The sequence below is a fragment of the Micropterus dolomieu genome, linkage group LG10 (assembly GCF_021292245.1).
Source record: "Micropterus dolomieu isolate WLL.071019.BEF.003 ecotype Adirondacks linkage group LG10, ASM2129224v1, whole genome shotgun sequence".
Taxonomy (NCBI): Eukaryota; Metazoa; Chordata; class Actinopteri; order Centrarchiformes; family Centrarchidae; genus Micropterus; species Micropterus dolomieu.
The window spans coordinates 18,066,802-18,084,167 of NC_060159.1; the positions used below are offsets into that span (position 1 = coordinate 18,066,802).

At 38.8% G+C, this 17,366-nt stretch overlaps 1 protein-coding gene across 1 annotated transcript; it reads left to right on the forward strand.

Annotated features, from left to right (window-relative positions):
- Positions 1 to 6,193: 6,193 nt before the first annotated feature.
- Positions 6,194 to 17,347, forward strand: laptm4a (lysosomal protein transmembrane 4 alpha). Its single transcript, XM_046060646.1, has 7 exons — positions 6,194 to 6,419; positions 8,917 to 9,037; positions 10,630 to 10,706; positions 12,135 to 12,257; positions 16,159 to 16,254; positions 16,479 to 16,577; positions 17,125 to 17,347. The coding sequence occupies exons 1-7, from the start codon at positions 6,291 to 6,293 to the stop codon at positions 17,197 to 17,199; spliced, it is 720 nt and encodes a 239-aa protein (XP_045916602.1). The 5' UTR covers positions 6,194 to 6,290; the 3' UTR covers positions 17,200 to 17,347.
- Positions 17,348 to 17,366: the final 19 nt, after the last annotated feature.

Below are 17,366 nucleotides of genomic sequence, written 5' to 3' on the forward strand. Positions count from 1 at the left end.
ACATCAACACTGCTTGACCAGATGCAATTACTTTGTTCCCAGAAAAGTGATTTTACAAAAGTCTTACTACCTAACTTTTAGTTTAGTTAAATGTTGTACAAATAAAACTTTCTCAAATTCTGAATTTTTAACAAGTGTTATTTAAATGTTAATGAGGCAAATGAATGTAGACCAGTGGTAAAAAGGAAAAGTGCACTCAAGTACTGTATTTAAGTACAATTGGCTGTAGTTACTTGGGGTTTTTTTACATACAAACTGAAGTGTATACACATTTATAAAACAGGGCTTTGTTATAAACTAAACTATTCAAGCAAGTTTTAATTGATTGTATAAACATTTATGGAAAAGGTCCAACTTGAGTTGCGCAATACACTACCTTTCGGTGGTAAATGTACGTTTTACACCACTACATGACTTCTATACTGTAGTTAGTTTTCAAATCAAGATGTTACATACAAAATGGATTATATATGAAATGCATGTGTGTGTTTGTGTGTATATATTATTTATTGGCTCCACCTTGACCTGCCACAACATTAAAATACATTAATGCATTAACAACGCTTGAAATTATATAACACAAAGAGGAATCTGTTTAAAAAATACATAAATTTTTCATTTTTGTGCTTGCATGTTTTGCAGTGCAGAACTTTTGCTCAATGGAGCTTTTTTCTTGTGGTATTTCTACTTTTAATAAAGTAAATGCTCTGAGTTTTTTTCCCTCCACCACATGCCTTATGTAAATAGATAAACCTTAATCTATTATTTTTCCTGTTCCTTAAACAAGTGTAATTTAAACTGTAAGTGATCGTAAATATAATTTCTTGCAACTCAGTTTAGTACTTTTAATTTATTGAAGTTCTGTTTGCCTGTTACATTTGAATTGGTTTCAAGATGAAATTTTGTTTCTAGAATTTTGTTTTGACTAGTGTTGTCTTCAGCAGCCCTCTGTAATCACTGCTGCCACCTGAAGTTAACGCTTATTTTTTTTCATTTTTGTTTTTCAAGTTTTATTGGTGGGCGGGGTTTCAGGCAGCCAGGCAGAGGCTAAAGGTTCCACAAGACACCTGTGAAGATCACGAGGGCAAATTAAAGTAGACACTAACTAAATTGAAACATGGGGATATCTTTTACAGCCTTGCTCTTCTTGGCTTTGGGAATAATACATCCAGTTAATATGTTGGTAAGTCACTTTCTTTTAATAAGAAACATTTTGAACTGATACGTCAGTCTTGTACTTTTTCTACTTCCTGAAGTTAACCGAAGGTTATCGTCACTGGACGAAATATCAAGGTGCTTTAATTTTACGACTTAATTGTTTATAGGGTTTTGAGTGTTGTTTATTATGAGAAATTTAATTTATAGTTTCATTCTTCTTTGCTACTATTTTATATTTAACGCTCAGTAGAAATATTAGTCGCTCTCACAGGGGTTATTTTACTTTCCTTGAAACTCGATTTCAGATAAAATATTGAATGCAGAGAGCTGAAGACAGTGTGTTTCAGCAGAGGACATCACTTCAAATGTGGTGGATTTTAGACTTATTACTGAAAACACCTAATGGTTTGGGGGCTATTTAGGGACAGAAAACTAATTACTTATCGATGTTATTGATATTTAATATTTCAGTCCATGTTGGCAGTAAGGGAAGTATTCAACTAGTTGAAATAGAAACAGCAAAATATAAAATATACTTCATTACAAGTAAAACTCATCAAAAGTACAAGTAGGCTACTAATTATGCACAATGACCCTGTTTCCACTGTATTCTCATATAATTGGGCTATGTATATTATTTTGTTTTATTATTAAGGATGCATTAACATGTAAGTAGCATTTATATAAACTTATATTTCATTTAAGCAGCATAGTTTAATCTGTAACAATGCACCATATACATCAGAGTGTGTGTAAAAATGTATAATCCACAAAGAAACTACAGTAGTAACTATAGCTGAATTAACATAGTAGAGTAAAAATTACAATATTTTCAATGGTGGAAAAAGTACTTAAGTAAAAGTAGAAACCCCACAATGTAAAAACACTCAAACAAAACAAATAAAAGTCAAGTTAAAGTACAGATATGTTACAAGGAAAATGTAGTTAAAGTATCATTATGGTTTTGTATTAATTTATATTGTCTGCTATGTTGCAGAAGGGAGTTACAAATCTCAATTTCACTATATAACCTGTTATATTGTGACAAATAAATGTACCTACCCACCTACCAATTAGCATAATGATTATACATGGAAGTCACCCCATGATTGTTAAATTGAGGTGGAACTACTTGAAATACTATGTATAGGCATTACTGTTGAAAAGAAACATGTTTGAAGTAAAATCTTGATCCTCAAAGTAACGAACTACAGCTGTTAAATATGTCTAAACATAAAATAAATGTAGTGGAGGGGAAAGATTTACCTCTGAAATGCAGTAGAGTAGAAATATAAAGTTGCATAAAATGGAAATACAGAAAGCACAAGTAAATTACTTAAAAACAATACTTAGTTACTTTCCACCCCTGTATTTTGGCCAGCTTGTAGGGTTTGGTACTATCGATTAGTCTGTCAGACTAACTGATAAATCTTTTCTTTAAATTGAAAGTTCACATCACTATTTTCCAGAGCCCAAAAGCTGCAGATATTCAGTTTATACTGAAGAGAAAAGCAGCAAATCCTCACATAAAAGCTGGAATCAGAGAATATTTGGTGTTTTTGTTCATCTTGCACTCATGTCTGTGGTCAATGGGAGGAAACCGAAGCATCATGTTCTCTTGTACAAAAGTAACTTCTCAACACTCGCTGCACATGCTAAATGTAGAACTTAATATATTGGTCCATTAGGATCAATTATAAGCACAAACACAAGGTTTACTGTTACGCATTTGTACTGCCTGACAAATCTTTCAGCTGGGCAGAACACTCAGTATGGATGCAACCTAATAATATCCCCTGTTCCAGGAAGTACCTAAGGGCCATTTTATCTTCTGGTGGGGTTGTTTACAGTATAACTGACTGTTTTAAATGCACAGAGCCTTTAGGCTTGAGTAATCAGCAGCATTCCTTCACCGTGCTCCACCCAATCTATGGAGTATCATTTGGAGTATTCACCTCCTGTAGGCTTCAAAGGTAGTAAAGTATATTGGTTATGGTAGATACAGGCCATTTAGTCCCCATCAATGAGTTTAGCGTGTTAATATTCAGTTTAGTTTTCTTTTTAAATAGATGTGAACTGTAAATGCAACTTGATAGTGGAACATGGATCATGTTGAGCTGCTACAGGGCTGTTCTCACTGAAACTGTAAATACTAAACAATGAAAGTGTTGAGTCCAAATTGCTAACAAAAGACTTGCTTTGTCAAATGGGTGGAGTAATTTTACCATTTAATTCGAGCTATGTTTTCTACTCATTGCACCTTATTGGTGGTAACAATTGTGTTATTGTGTTACTTCAGTGGGACTCATTTCTTTATTGTCCTCTCAAGGAAAATACCTTTACACTTCCTTCACCTCTTGCCTGTTTTCACGTCTGATAACAAGACAGGAAGTGTTGTGGCGCAACAGTGGCCTGCAAATTAAAATATCCTCGTTCCTTTTTCACTGTGAAATTAGTTTTCTGCCCTTCCTGAAGACTTGGAGGGATCAGGATATGACCTGGACAGCTCCGGTTCAGGGGACTGGTCAGGCCAAGGTAATTCTGAGAACCATGCACAATGACTGCTGCTATGATCCAGTTAACATTGTATCCGTTGTTCATGTCATTGTTTCTTTTCAAACCCACACAGCCAATATATTCATGCTCTCTGTTTGCAGTCTTGTCAGGTAACATCCAGGATGACCTCAGCAGCAAAGATGTTTTTCCAGCAAACACAGGACATGGAGCAAAGAATTCCTTCCATGTATGGCACATGACTTGTTTTCACGAGTCTCACTATTTCTTCACCTTATAATGTGGATGGCAGAGCAGGAGATAAACTTATGCAGCTGTTCCTTCTTTTGTCTTCAGGGTTCTCCGGTCCTGCCCTTTGACAGTGCACACTGGCCTGCAAAAGACAGCGGATCGGGATTTATTCTTTTGGAAAACAGCAAAGGTTTCCTGGAGAACAAAGATATTGTTGCAGGTACTTTGCCAAATGGTTAGGCTACACTGAATTTGACAGTGATACCCTGTGATTTGTATTCTATCTCTGTAATTTATGTTTATGTTTACAGGTGTTATTGCAGGAGGAGTATCAGGAGGGCTAATTGCAGCTGCACTGGTAGCAATACTAATCTACAAATGGCACAAGAAAAATGATGTAGGATATATTCTGGGCCAGCAGAGGGGTCGAGATGAAGATTATCACAAACCAAAAAGACAAGAAGTTGTTGTTTAACTGTCCACAAAAAAACATTGTTTGCTTTCTACGGCCAATTGATCCCCCCCCCCTTCTGGGCAGCATGGGCAATCAGCACTTTATGTAATGATCTGATGTTGTTCATTGACAGTTTATTTATATTTCTGCAATAAATATGAAGGATTCTCCTTAACATCTATTCAGTTGCTTATGCCTGATAAGACCTCTTCTCAGGGCAGTGTGAGTATGTACAGAAAACCCTTGATAGCCCTTTTTCATGAAAGACATTTATGACATGTCCCGGTAAGAAAAGCGCAGGGGTGAATAATAAAATGAATGCTGGTTGAATTCCATTAAGCTGCTTCACTTTCAGATTGTACATGTTGGCTCTATGTCACTCTGTCGTGGCTTACTGGGACACTTGAATAGAACAGAGACATTTTTAATGGTAACACCCGTGCTTTTCCTACTATGACAAGTCAAAATGCTGTCTGCTGTAAAAGGCCTTTCAAAGCTGCATGATCTCTGTACTTCTAAAATCCTGGCTACAGCCCTGGTTGTACCAAAAATGTTTGATTCCCTTTGTTAAGTAGGGAAACCTCAGCGTTATCCCCAATTACATGTAGATAAATAATCTATGTTATATGAATGAACTCATTCAAGGGTGTATATGAAGTGTAAGTGACAATGATTAGGTAATGATGATCAGCTGCTATGTAATGTTATTTTGTTATGTGCCATGAAATTATAGTATTTTTGTAATTGTTAATAAATAACCTTTATAACCAGTTTATCCTCAGTCCATTTTTTATGTTTTATGAGCAAATATTGAACTAACTGTTGATGACAGTGATAACATGTGTAATAGTTTATTATCTATTATCAGAGCTACATCAACTCAACAGGGGCCCAAGGGCAATAATGAGCTCCAGGCCCCCCACTCTCTCAGCCTTTTGTTTCTCCCGCTCTTTGTGCATTGTGTTGTATGTCTAATGAGGTAAAATGATTAAGTGCAATGCTAATTGATAAAATGCACCATCTAAGCACAATGTAAAGTTAAATAATAAAAAAATGGCTTTTAGTTCATGGCATTTCTAAATTTAAGAAGGCAAAATTCCCGTGCCAAGTTCTTGTCAGCTTTTACAGAGGAGCAATAGAAAACATCACCAACTGGCATAGGATTAAAACTGCTATGAAGATCATTGGTACCTGTCTCCCAATTATCAGTGATATCGGTGAGGTCAGATGCTTACGGAGGCTTATGCAGAGCCCAAAAGATATTAGACCGTACCCACACCAGCCAGAGTCTGTTCACCCTGCTGCCTTCAGATAAGATAGGAGTGTCTTTTAAACTGAAATTCATCCTCAGCAGTGCTTCATTGAATTTAGTTTATTTATTTATATACTGTATAAGGGAGTTCCAAACTAAATTTCACTTTACAACCCGTTTTAATGTGGCAAATAAATCAACCTCAAGGGGCCTCAAGATTATGTCAATTATGTAAATATTGCCTTATAATTTGCTTTACAGCAGTGGAGGTACAGTATCAAACAAGTAAATTTGCAAATAATTGAATTACTGAAAGTTAATTGCCCCACTATAAACATGGGGCTTCCGGGACCCCTGAAGATCTGAGACCCTGGTGCAATCCAAAGCTATTAAGTGGAGTATTTTGGGGGAGGATACCTTTTCTATTTATTGAGGAATTTTGTCTAGCTTGAAAAGGACTGAAGCATTTTGGTTGTGCTTGTAATTTCTTCACGGCCATTGGTTCAGACACCTGTCCTTCAACGTCAAGCCACTTGTCCCCGCCTTTTCCGCCACGTCAGAGCGTTTGTTTTTATCCGCGGTGTCGCGCAGGCCGACAGGGAAGTGGTAGGCGTTCCTCAGTGTTGCTTCGCTGACTGTTGATGCTGTGAAGATTTTTCTCCTTCACGACCAGCTCTTCCGATGTTTCTTCCTACACTTGTGGAGGACATGCATCATTTTAAGCCTAGTCGAGACAGACTGTACACCACCAGGTGTTGTGGATGTTGCCATGTCCGGACGGGGACCATCATCCTGGGTACATGGTACATGGTACGTAAAATGGTTGATGGGGGGGACGAGCTAACATTAGCTAGCTGTGCTATTAATTGTGGTAAGTTCGCTAAAGTAGCAAGTTATATAATGAATGTCAACCAGACACAGCGACTTCTGAGAATGTACTTATAATTATTATAATTATTTTGTCTAATGTTAGCTAGGTGTCAGTTTTGTCTCCGTTGCATGGTTACACGACGAGTTAACCTATCAGAAAGCTAGCGTTAGCAATAGCCTGCTATCATTTTTGGTTTCATTAGCTGAGTGTTTCTGTCGATACAACTCGCCCAACCTTGAAAATGCGGCTACAAAACTGATATAAAAACCATGTCACATGAACCTGGGTAGGATCTGAAGGTTTAAAACATGTAACATTTGTGACTTAATGGCATGTAAGTTAGCGCTACAACCGACGTTCCGCAGACCTGCTAACATAACGGTTGTCAGATCAAGCTCGACTAACTTATAACGTTAAAGGATCGCAGTAACACGATTTGCTAAAAAGCGACGCATCTTTAAATCTTTTTTATGTTGTGTAATGTAATTTAGATTATACATGTAGTGGAAATTAAGGAAGTGTATTTCATAGGCACGCTGCATTAGCTAACTTTAACTGTTTGTTAAAGTTGCTCTCTAAACATTTCTTTCACTCTCATTCAACTCTCAGCTGAATTAATCCCCCCTGGTTTCAACACCTCATATAAGACATTTTTCTGTTTTTGATTGCATTTTGAAATGCTTTGAGTGCAGTCTTGACAAAAGCTGACAAATAAAACACGTGAGCCATGTTCCTCTATTTCCAGGAAATTTAAAAGTGGTGATGATGTGCATGGTGCCAACAGGCGAGATCACAAAACATACATCTTCAAATAAAATGACAAAAGCCCTTGGATATGCAGCCTAAAGTGTTGGCATTAAAAAAAAAAAAAAAACCTTTGACATTGTAGTTATTCTTGTGAATATTTTATTAATTTTATTTGTGCATATGTTACTTTGTTTTGAAGGACTGATCTTGAGAAATTGTCCCTTGCACCAATGACACTAACGCCATAGTGGGTGGGTATTAACATTGTGAATGTGCAGTTGAATGACAAAGTCTCTCTTAAGTGTCTAAGACAGTTGCAAAGAAAACAACAACTAAACACAATTCCTGGGAAGCAAACAAAAAAAATCCAGTACACTGTTTATCTCTTGTACTTACTTTATTTACAGTGTTTCAGGAAACGTTTGTCAGACCTGAAACATGCTGTGAAACAGAAAGTCCAACCTGGACAACACAATTGTTGAAAGATAATACTACAGTACTAATCATGGTACCTGATGGTCAGACAGGTGAGGCTTCTTTCCCGTACGCCAAGTCTACCTTTACTGGTTTAGGGTTGTGATAAAAGTTCACCCAGTTGTACCAGTTAGATAATTGATGCTTTCCCAACACCCTCCTTGAAATTGTCAGAACACAAACAGTTAAACACAAGTGGCCTGCCACTACACAAGACTTGTCTGCAGTTCAATCAGTAGGTACCTAGCAGACAATATACATTAATACAGAAGCAATTATACAAATGGTAAATGGAAATAAACTATGATCAATGGAGCAGTGCTGAGGATGAATTTGAGCTTAAGTCTGATAGCTTAGTGGGAAAAGCTTCTCTGCAGTCTGGTAGTGCAGCAGCTGAAACTTCTATGTCTCTTCTCAGAAGGCAGAAAGGTGAAAAGGCTGTGGCTGGTAATTCTTTGCAGAAGTTTCAGTTTTGTTCGATGGTGGTGTTGATGTACAACCTGATAAAAATGTTTTGTTTTGTTGAGGTCATTCTTGGTTGTTGGGTGGTTTTAGTTCCTCTTCTCAGAAGCATAGCATTTTGATGAAAGCCTTGTCCCACTGAGTATATCATGTCAAATTCAAATAACAAACATTTTTCATAGCATATAATAGTCAGCCAATTTATCAGAGCCGATATCTGGCGTTTTGAGATAATCCGCATCGGCTGATACCTTCACTCACGAGGCCTACAAACAAACAAAAAAAACCATTATATATCAGCCATTGGCAGCCTTGCTCTCTAAATATCACCAACGGCCATTGAAAAACACATCAGTGGAACCACTAGCATATATGATGTTTCTACGCTCCAGTTAACCATAACTTTCAGTCCATGCCACCATGTGTAATTTCTTTTTCACTATTATTAGTCCTCATGACTCCATTCCCACATGATGATAAAGAAATCTTGCCAAAAAGGGTGATTGTTTGCTATTTGCTGTAATATTGCTTATCTCAATCATGTCTCTGCAAGTTGATTTTCCTACAATATTGACATGAACTGAAACTGATGGCTGCCTGTAAGGGAGGATTTCAATCCGAAACATCTTCCAAACAATATTTGGCAAATGTTGTTGTTAATTTAGTAAAGGATACACAGTCCTTAAGTAATGTGCTAAGACAAGCAAAAGTAGGTCTAAAGTCCTTCTTTCTTTTTTTCCTTCCTCCCCTCAGGTAGTCAACCTGTTAATGGGCATCCTGCTGACTGTAGCAGTGACCCACCCAGAGAACGTGCCCACCATTGACTTGCAGTATGAGGTCATCGACCATTACTTTGCCTCCGACAGGATGTCTGGTAAGTACTTAAATCACTGAAAAGAAACTACTGTAAGGGCGAACAAACTGCATTATAAAAATATTGAAATGGGTTATATTTAGTTTATCAAGCAGTTACACATCAACACATGCATAATGGTGGGCCTTTTAATTCCATGTTGAAACATGACTGAATAAATATTCTGTGCATGGGATTTAGAAGTGTGTAGCTGCTTTTTTCACTAAGCCATGAGCTGCTGTTATGCTGAGGTTGACTTGTGATTCATCTTCCACAGGGAGCACAACTCCCCACTGACTGCAAAACTAAACAACTCATGAGGACAACAGAACACTGCTGTGCTGTGTAGATGTTGTTTGAAAATGTTGTTATTGGTGTGGCGTCACTGGTATTGTTCCTTTTGTATTTCCTGAAGGATTAATCTTTGTGCTAGTTATTTGTTTTTATGTGTGCCAGGGCTGGCAGGACTATCAAGAGTGGCCTTTCTTTCTAGCTGGCGGTTGATTTGTTAGTTGGCATGGTGAAGGCCTCTCCATTTTTCTGAAACAGTGACTCAGCGGGAGACGAGGGGAAACAACCGTGGTGGGTTGACCTTCCCACAGCAGGCTCATGCCAGCACAGAGAGCGGTGGAGGTTGTCCATGCCTGCAGAGGCAACGTTAGCATGTTAGTGCAGCTTCATCAGGCTGCACTCATTTAATTCCACATTTCAAGCCATGTTTAAAAGCTGTTAAACTGATAAAGAGTGGAACATGGTATTTGTCAAATGTTAATTACAGTTAACTGTTTTATCTTATGTCAAAGTAAACAGAATATCTTTGGGGTTGGGACTGTTGAATTGGTCAGAACGCGCACTTTGAAGAGGTCACATATAGCTTAAGAAATCTGTAATTTAAGGTTTTTGTATATTTTATAGACCAATGATGGCATATTTGAGTAAATTTAGCAGATTTATTTAGAAGAAAAGAAGAGGAGGCTGTGAGTAGACTGTGTTTTAGAACTGCTCACTTTTTGTGGACATTTGATGTGAAATAGCATTTCCTTGACACACCCTGTCCAATCATAAACCTAAAACTAAATATAGATAGAACAACACACTGATGTGCATCCATTAAATAGAACAGTTTAGACCTGATCCATAAAGATTCAACATTGTTTTACACACAAACTCCAACATACAGGCCCTTTTTCATATTCATAATTTGATGAATACCAGAGCTTCAGCCTAGCCAAATTTTGTTTTCATTAACTTAAAGTTGAGCTCTTGACAGATAGTTTCATACACAAGTTGATCTGTTGAATCTGGACCACTTCGCTGCAGAAGCTCTCACAAGCACAATTTCTCCGGTGCAACAGGCAGAACAGTTTGCGGAACCGAGAGACAGGCAGGCCTTTTAATTATCCCAGACTGAGTTTCATTGAGTCTTTACCGACACTACGCAGCTGAGAGGCAGAGGTTTAATGCTCCCCAGAGCACCGCTGCTTCAAAGAGAACAGGCAAATATACATTAATTCACACTGATGAATACATTAACGGTTAAAGTTAAAGTTCAACTAAAATAAATCTTTGCCTGCATTTGGTCACTTTATTTACTCTCACTTTTTCTCATACAGAGAATGCCTGTGTTGGATTTGCCATCTCTCTGCTGATGCTCACTATCAGTGCCATGATGGTGTATGGAGCCATTACTGTAAGTGTGCACAGTGGATATAGTGCTTTTTAAAAATGATTATCTTGACAGCATGGGCTTTATTTAAAGCACTGTCATGGGTTCTTATGCAAATATGTAATCCCAGAATGTGCATCCATAAAAAAATAAATAAATAAAATAAACCCATTGCTTTCAAGTTGTATCATATCGGCACCAGCAAGACAAACCAAGAAATACCAAAGCACCGTCCCCTGTTTGTTTTTGTTCTTTACCACAGTATATTTTATATGGATGTTCAAAAGAATCCTGATGCAGTGAGAGTGTAGTGTGCAATGCTATGGTCTCACTGCCTGTCATCTTTACCTCACAGGCCTGCCTGATGGCCTCAAGACTGACAGGTTTGATAGCCTTTTGACCCGGCCCTGCATTAAGCTGCTAGTTGATGATGGATGACTGCACAGTTAAAGTATGACACACATCTGCGGGCTGGGTGCATTGTGCATGTCGGCAGTCTGCCGCAAAAGTTATGCTTTAGCTGTGCAAGTACATGCTCCCAGACAACAGTAGTAGATTCCCTTTTTCCAATACAGTATAGTGGTGCAGTGACGCCGTAGTGTCCCAATGAAATACCCTAAATGTTGATGATAATATACCAAAGATATTCAGTACTTTTAGCTTTTGGAAGATAGGGCTGGGCGATATGGCCAAAACTGTTAACATATAAAAATGTTTTTCATATAATTCAATATGAATAATTATCACGATAAATGTCAAATCATTATTTCTTTAAAGTTTAAAGGAAAAATCTATTTTTTACAAAATGCAAGAGTCCCTTTTCCTTAACAAAATTAACATCTTAAAAGAAAAAATAAGTGCTAATTTGTTCGTAATTCAAATGAATTAAAGCAACCATTTATTGAACATTTGTTATATTGTTATTGAGGAAAACTATATCGCGATAATTATCATTATTGTTTTATTGTCCAGCCCTATTGGTAGAAAAGGCACCCAGAACGGACGTAGGGATTCTTGTGAATTGACTCAAATTAAAGGACGACATTTCTGATTTTCAACCTTCTCCAGGTATTTGTTACAGTAATGTCTGATGATTTAGTCACAGCCTGAGCAGAAGTTAAAAATGTTTTCAAACAAGGAAAAATGGAAGTTTACACATTTAAACCAAGAAAATCATGGTTAGAATTTAAAACTTGGAACACTAATGTTAGACTTTAAAACAATGGAAACTATTGTATTCTAAGTAGACTAGTGTCTCTGGCTGGTGTTCAGGCTGTGAATGCATCCTCCACTTTAGAGTTTGTAGAGGACCCTACCAACTTGATACAGATTTACAAGAATGATAATTTAAGACAAGTGTGGAAATAAGTCCTTATACACACTGACCTCAAATTTTATCTTCCCAGTTGATGAGTTTGTTCATAACACGACTTTGTCTCCACTTGTTATCAGCATCGTGACGGCTGGCTCATCCCGTTTTTCTGCTACCAGCTGTTTGACTTTGCTCTGAGCTGCCTGGTGGCCATCAGTTCTCTCACCTACCTACCCAGGATCAAGGACTACCTGGACCAGCTGGTTAGTGCCAACTTTCTCACCAGTCCACAGTCTGACCATGTTCACATTAGGATAATCATGCTACCGCCCTCGTGCTTATCTTACCTCAGAGAATCCTGACAGCAGAATATGTTTTTTAAATTGTTAATTAAACCACAGCGTTTTCATTTTTACCAAATGTTACCAAAATATACCACAGTTTATGTAAAGCAGTGGTTCTCAAACTTTTTCACATGAAGGACCCCTAAACTGGCACAACTTACACCACAGACCCCCATTTGATAAGATTTTGTCCCAGGGTCTTTTTGATATTTAGGGGTCCAAGCCCGAAGTGAGCTGGGAACCCGCAAAGGCAAGGCATTGCGGTTCCCAGTAAAGCGAAGCGGCTGGGAACCCTATTGTTTTCGTTCTCATTTTTATTTTATTTTTATTCTTCCGTGCATAAAAATCATACTGCGGCCTAGACGGTAACTACTAGGGACGCGAAACTCCTAGGGTAGGTCCAGTTCACTGCACGTAACTCACGCGCAAAAATCCGCACACTTCTACCTCTAGGGGGCGCTATAAGCAAGGTCAACACATTTGGGCTTGGAACTCCCGCCTACGAAGGTGGATATCAAAAACCTTTTTTCCACGCGTTTGGGGAATCGAGCTGAATGTCGTGGTATAGGCCTCGCCCATTTCCGCCTAGACTTACATCGCGAAAACTGCAAAACCTATTTATATTAACTCCTCCGAAGCCGCAAGTACGATCAACACCTAACTTGGCATGGATAATCTCTGGACCAAACTGATGAAAGTTTGTAGAGGAAATTTTGATCCGACAAAAAATGTTGCAATTATATGCTAGCAAACGTTTGCGAAAAACGCTACTAACAGGCACAATTATGACATATCTTCGCTTTGGAATGGCCGATCGACACCAAATTTGGAGCGTTAATGTGGCACGCCCCCCTGAGGGCCTGTGCAAAATTTGGTGCAACTCGCCCCTAGGGGGTGCTATTTAATCCAAGAAAATTGTTCCTCTATAACCACAAGTCACACTCACATGAAACCAGTGCCGAATTGTTCAGCATGGTCCCCTTACTACAGCAGGGTGTCCGCGGGGTCTTAAAAAGTCTTAAAAGGGATAAATCAATTTTGCGAAAATTAAGGCCATTAAAAAGACCGTAATTTCCCACCCCGCCGGACCCGCAATGTTAATCATCCAAAACATAGTCGGAGTGGCGATCAGGAGTAACGGGCTTAACCCGGTTGGCCAGTTGCTCTGTGGCCACTTTGAACACAAAGTGGCCACAGAGCGAGAAAAAACAAGAGCAAGATGCGCCGCTAGCAGCGGAATCGGAGGAGCGTGGGGTTTGGCTAACGTTAGCCGGCTATTTAGCTAAATCAGCGCCTTTTTATTAAAACACATTAAGCCTTTCATAAAGCCGATGCTCTCGTCAGTCTCACTTTTTGTGAACAGATCAATCACAGCCTGGATAGAGCGTGCTGCAACAAACTATATAAATGTTGAACTCATTGTTCTTCTTAAACGGTTATGATTATTGACAAGTTAGTAGCCTGCCAAAAATCAAATTTGGAGACTATCATGTAGCCTAGAGCATTTTTCTTGCACAAAGTTAATGAATAAAAAACAATCCCAAACTGAAACAGCTGTAATTTGAATTAATATTATACTAGTGCAAGTTATATACTATTATATGAAATTATATTGAATATAGTAACATAATGAATATATTAATATCAAACTTAAAGTTTACTATTAAATTAACAATATACTTCTAGTTTAATGTTATAATATTAGGCTATACTAATACAGTTGTGCCTGTGCTACACCGCCTATACTACTTACGTTATTCATCTCTCAGTTTATTCTCTTCATCTTTGTTCCCTCCTGGCCTATTTGAATTTTGTTGTATTGGTCAAGTGGTCGATTAAAGTTATCACACGTATCATTGCAGGCAAGCTCACATTATCTAGTTTAAACCAACTAAAACACAAATTTACACTGTGTTTCACATGATTTGCTGTAATGTTGCGTACATAAACGTCATAGCTTATGTAAGACGGTGGCTTTTCGCAGGAAATCTGACCAGTCCTTCACATAGAAAACTGTTGGCCTATACAGGCTATTATAGGCAACTGAGTTGGTGAATGCCTCAATTGTTTCAAAAATGTCCCTTTTAAAGGTGTGTGGCTGATTTAATCGGTTAGCTCAAAGTGGCGCGGCAGTCTTAAGATATGTTGAAAAAGTCTTGAAAAGGTCTTAAAAAGATATTGAATTTTACTTCAAGATTCCTGTATATACCCTGTACAGGCACCAAACTTCACCCAAATATGCCCATAGGTGGCGCTGTTATTGCACATTAAAGACGTAAAAAAAAATCCCATTGACTTACATGCATTTTATATCTCCATAACCACAAGTCCGATTGACACCAAATTTGGGTCAATTGTTCCCCATGGGACTGACACCTGAAAAATTTGGTGCACTTCGGCCAAAAGGTGGCGCTATAATTGAAGCTCCAATACCCCATTCATTTCAATGGGATTTTCAACCAAAGGACATTTTGCCGGATAACTACGGCTCACTACATCGCACATTCGTAAACCTTAGTCTACGTGTTTGGGGGATGCTGCCGTTTCCGATGGTATAGGACACGCCTCTGTGCGATGACGTTTTCATTTTGCAAAAACTGGAAAACCTATTTAAATTAACTCCTCCGAAGCTGCAAGTCCGATAAAACTTGGCACGGACCATCTCTGGACCGAGCCGAACAACCTTTGTAGAGGGAATTTTGATCCGACAAAAAATGTCCCAATTGCAAGCTAACAAATATTTGCGAAAACGCTAAAAAAAGCAAGTATAACACATCTCAGACTTGAAAAGGCCGATCAACACAAAACTTGAGGACCTTACGTGGCATGCCCCCCTGAGGGGCTGTGCGAAATTTGGTACAGTTAGCCCCTAGTTGGCGCTATTCAAAACTATCCCATTGACTTACATGCATTTTTATATCTCTGCCACCACAACTCCGATTGATACCAAATTTGGGGCAATTCTTCCCCATGGGGCCCTGGGCCTGCAATTCAGCCAAAAGGTGGTGCTAAAAGCAAAGCTCAAATCTCTCGCTAAATCCCATACATTCCTATGGCATTTTCAAAGGCAGGACGTTTTGCCTCTGTTTGGAACGGCCCATCAACACCAAACATGGGGACCTTATGCGGCACGACAGCAGAGCGCCCGTACCGACTCGCGCGCCCTCCGCGGGGCCGGGGGGGGAAGCTTGCGCCAGGAGGCTTGTACCCTGCTTATAACTGCTTGCAGTTCTAGTTTGTTGTAAGAAAAATAGAAAGTGTATAAAACCCATGACCCAAATAATCATACTTTCTGTCATTGTGTGACTTATGGATGTAATTATAGTGCAAATTAATGATTTTGCTGGGGACACCCTGGAGATCCTGAAGGACCCCTGAGGGTCCCTGGACCCCACTTTGAGAATCACTGATGTAAAGGAGCAAAGTTATTCTAATATTAATGTCAGTCATATGACTGTACAACAGTTTGTTGTGTCCACCTTCAAGAGGAAACATTTTAGAATATAATTCTCCTAGAAACTGAGGAGAACGGGAGATGGGGAAAGCAAATGAGCTGCTGTCAAGTCCGTGTCCCTTAAAGTAACTACTCGGATAAGTTAGTCTGTTTGCACTACATTGCATTATGTTTTGTGTAAAAGTCTCACAGAAAACATAAAGTACATGATCTACTATTTTTTTTTAAATATAGTCCCTCCCCAACATTTTGCTGCGAGAGATCATTAAGGTTTTTTTTCTGCAGCGTTGATAGTTCTGTGAGTTGAATAAGTAAGAAGGGGTGTTATAGATTATCTGACGTTCTGTCGGTTCTTTTCTTCCTCAGCCGGATTTCCCGTACAAAGACAACCTCCTCTCTCTGGACTCCAGCTGTCTGCTGCTCTTTGTACTGGTCTTCTTTGCCTTTCTCATCATCCTCAAGGTAAAATTCACAGTAAAACCTGGTTTATTCACTGTGTTGGTTAATTGATATCCCTCTAAAGTAAAATAAATCTAATGTGATCAGAGAAGAGCTCTTTTTACATGGGTCTGTCCTATTTTTATGTCTTCTTGTCTTCTTTTAAATGGAAAAAAGACACTGTGGTTTAACGAGCTGTTTACTGACTGTCACACAGCCTGAATAAACCATAAAACTCTCTGTTCTAGTCTTACTTGATCAACTGTGTGTGGAACTGCTACAAGTACATCAACAACAGGAACATGCCAGAGATTGCTGTCTACCCTGCCTTTGAGACCCCTCCCCAGGTATTCAAGCTGCTTCAGACACTCTCTTATTGACCGTTACAGGTTTTATGAGTAGTATCGACTGTCACAAAAACACACCTGATGCTGTCTATCAGATGCCGAAACATGTAATGCTAAAGTTTAGCCAACAGGTGGTGTCCCATCCACACACTGACAGTCTGAAAAAACAAAACTGGACAAGTGTTGAATAAGTATCTGTTAAGTATTTACTATGTCAGGGGGGAAAAAACAGTTAGCAGCTAAATGAAGAAAGATTCATAATACACTATTTAAGGCTCATCATTTCCAGGTTTAACCAATTTTCACAAGAAAAATATTCATTTAATCTTTAAAATAGAGATGCACCGAAAGCAATTTTCTCGGCCGATTCTTTGAAAGTCTGACCCACAGAATATGATTTTCTTTCTTGTTTGTAACATATCCACTGTGTCCAATATTTCAAATAGCGAGATTTGGCTCGTCTTTAATCACGGTGAAGAACTTCCATGCAGATTTTCTGCACAGTGACTCTAACCAGACTTTGTTTTATTTCCTCTTTCTTCTCTAGTACATCCTGCCCACTTACGAGATGGCAATGAAGATGCCAGAGAAGGAACCACCTCCCCCTTACATGCCTGCTTAAGCACCAGCCCTGTTGCCAAAACACACAAACATACATGCACACATACGCACGCACACACCACCATATGCATTCCTACCTTCCTTCACTAACCCTTTCTGAACACCATTACGCCCTTACACCCCCCCCCCCCCCCCCCCCCCCCCCCCCCCCCCCCCCCCCCCCCCCCG

What these genes read in the sequence shown, in the direction of transcription:
- laptm4a (XM_046060646.1), top strand. Translation starts at nt 6,291, where the DNA reads ATGTTTCTTCCTACACTTGTGGAGGACATGCATCATTTTAAGCCTAGT. An exon ending in TCCTGGGTACATGGTACATG is followed by an intron (nt 6,420 to 8,916) that starts GTACGTAAAATG and finishes TCCTCCCCTCAG; the next exon opens with GTAGTCAACCTGTTAATGGG. An exon ending in CCTTTGAGACCCCTCCCCAG is followed by an intron (nt 16,578 to 17,124) that starts GTATTCAAGCTG and finishes TTTCTTCTCTAG; the next exon opens with TACATCCTGCCCACTTACGA.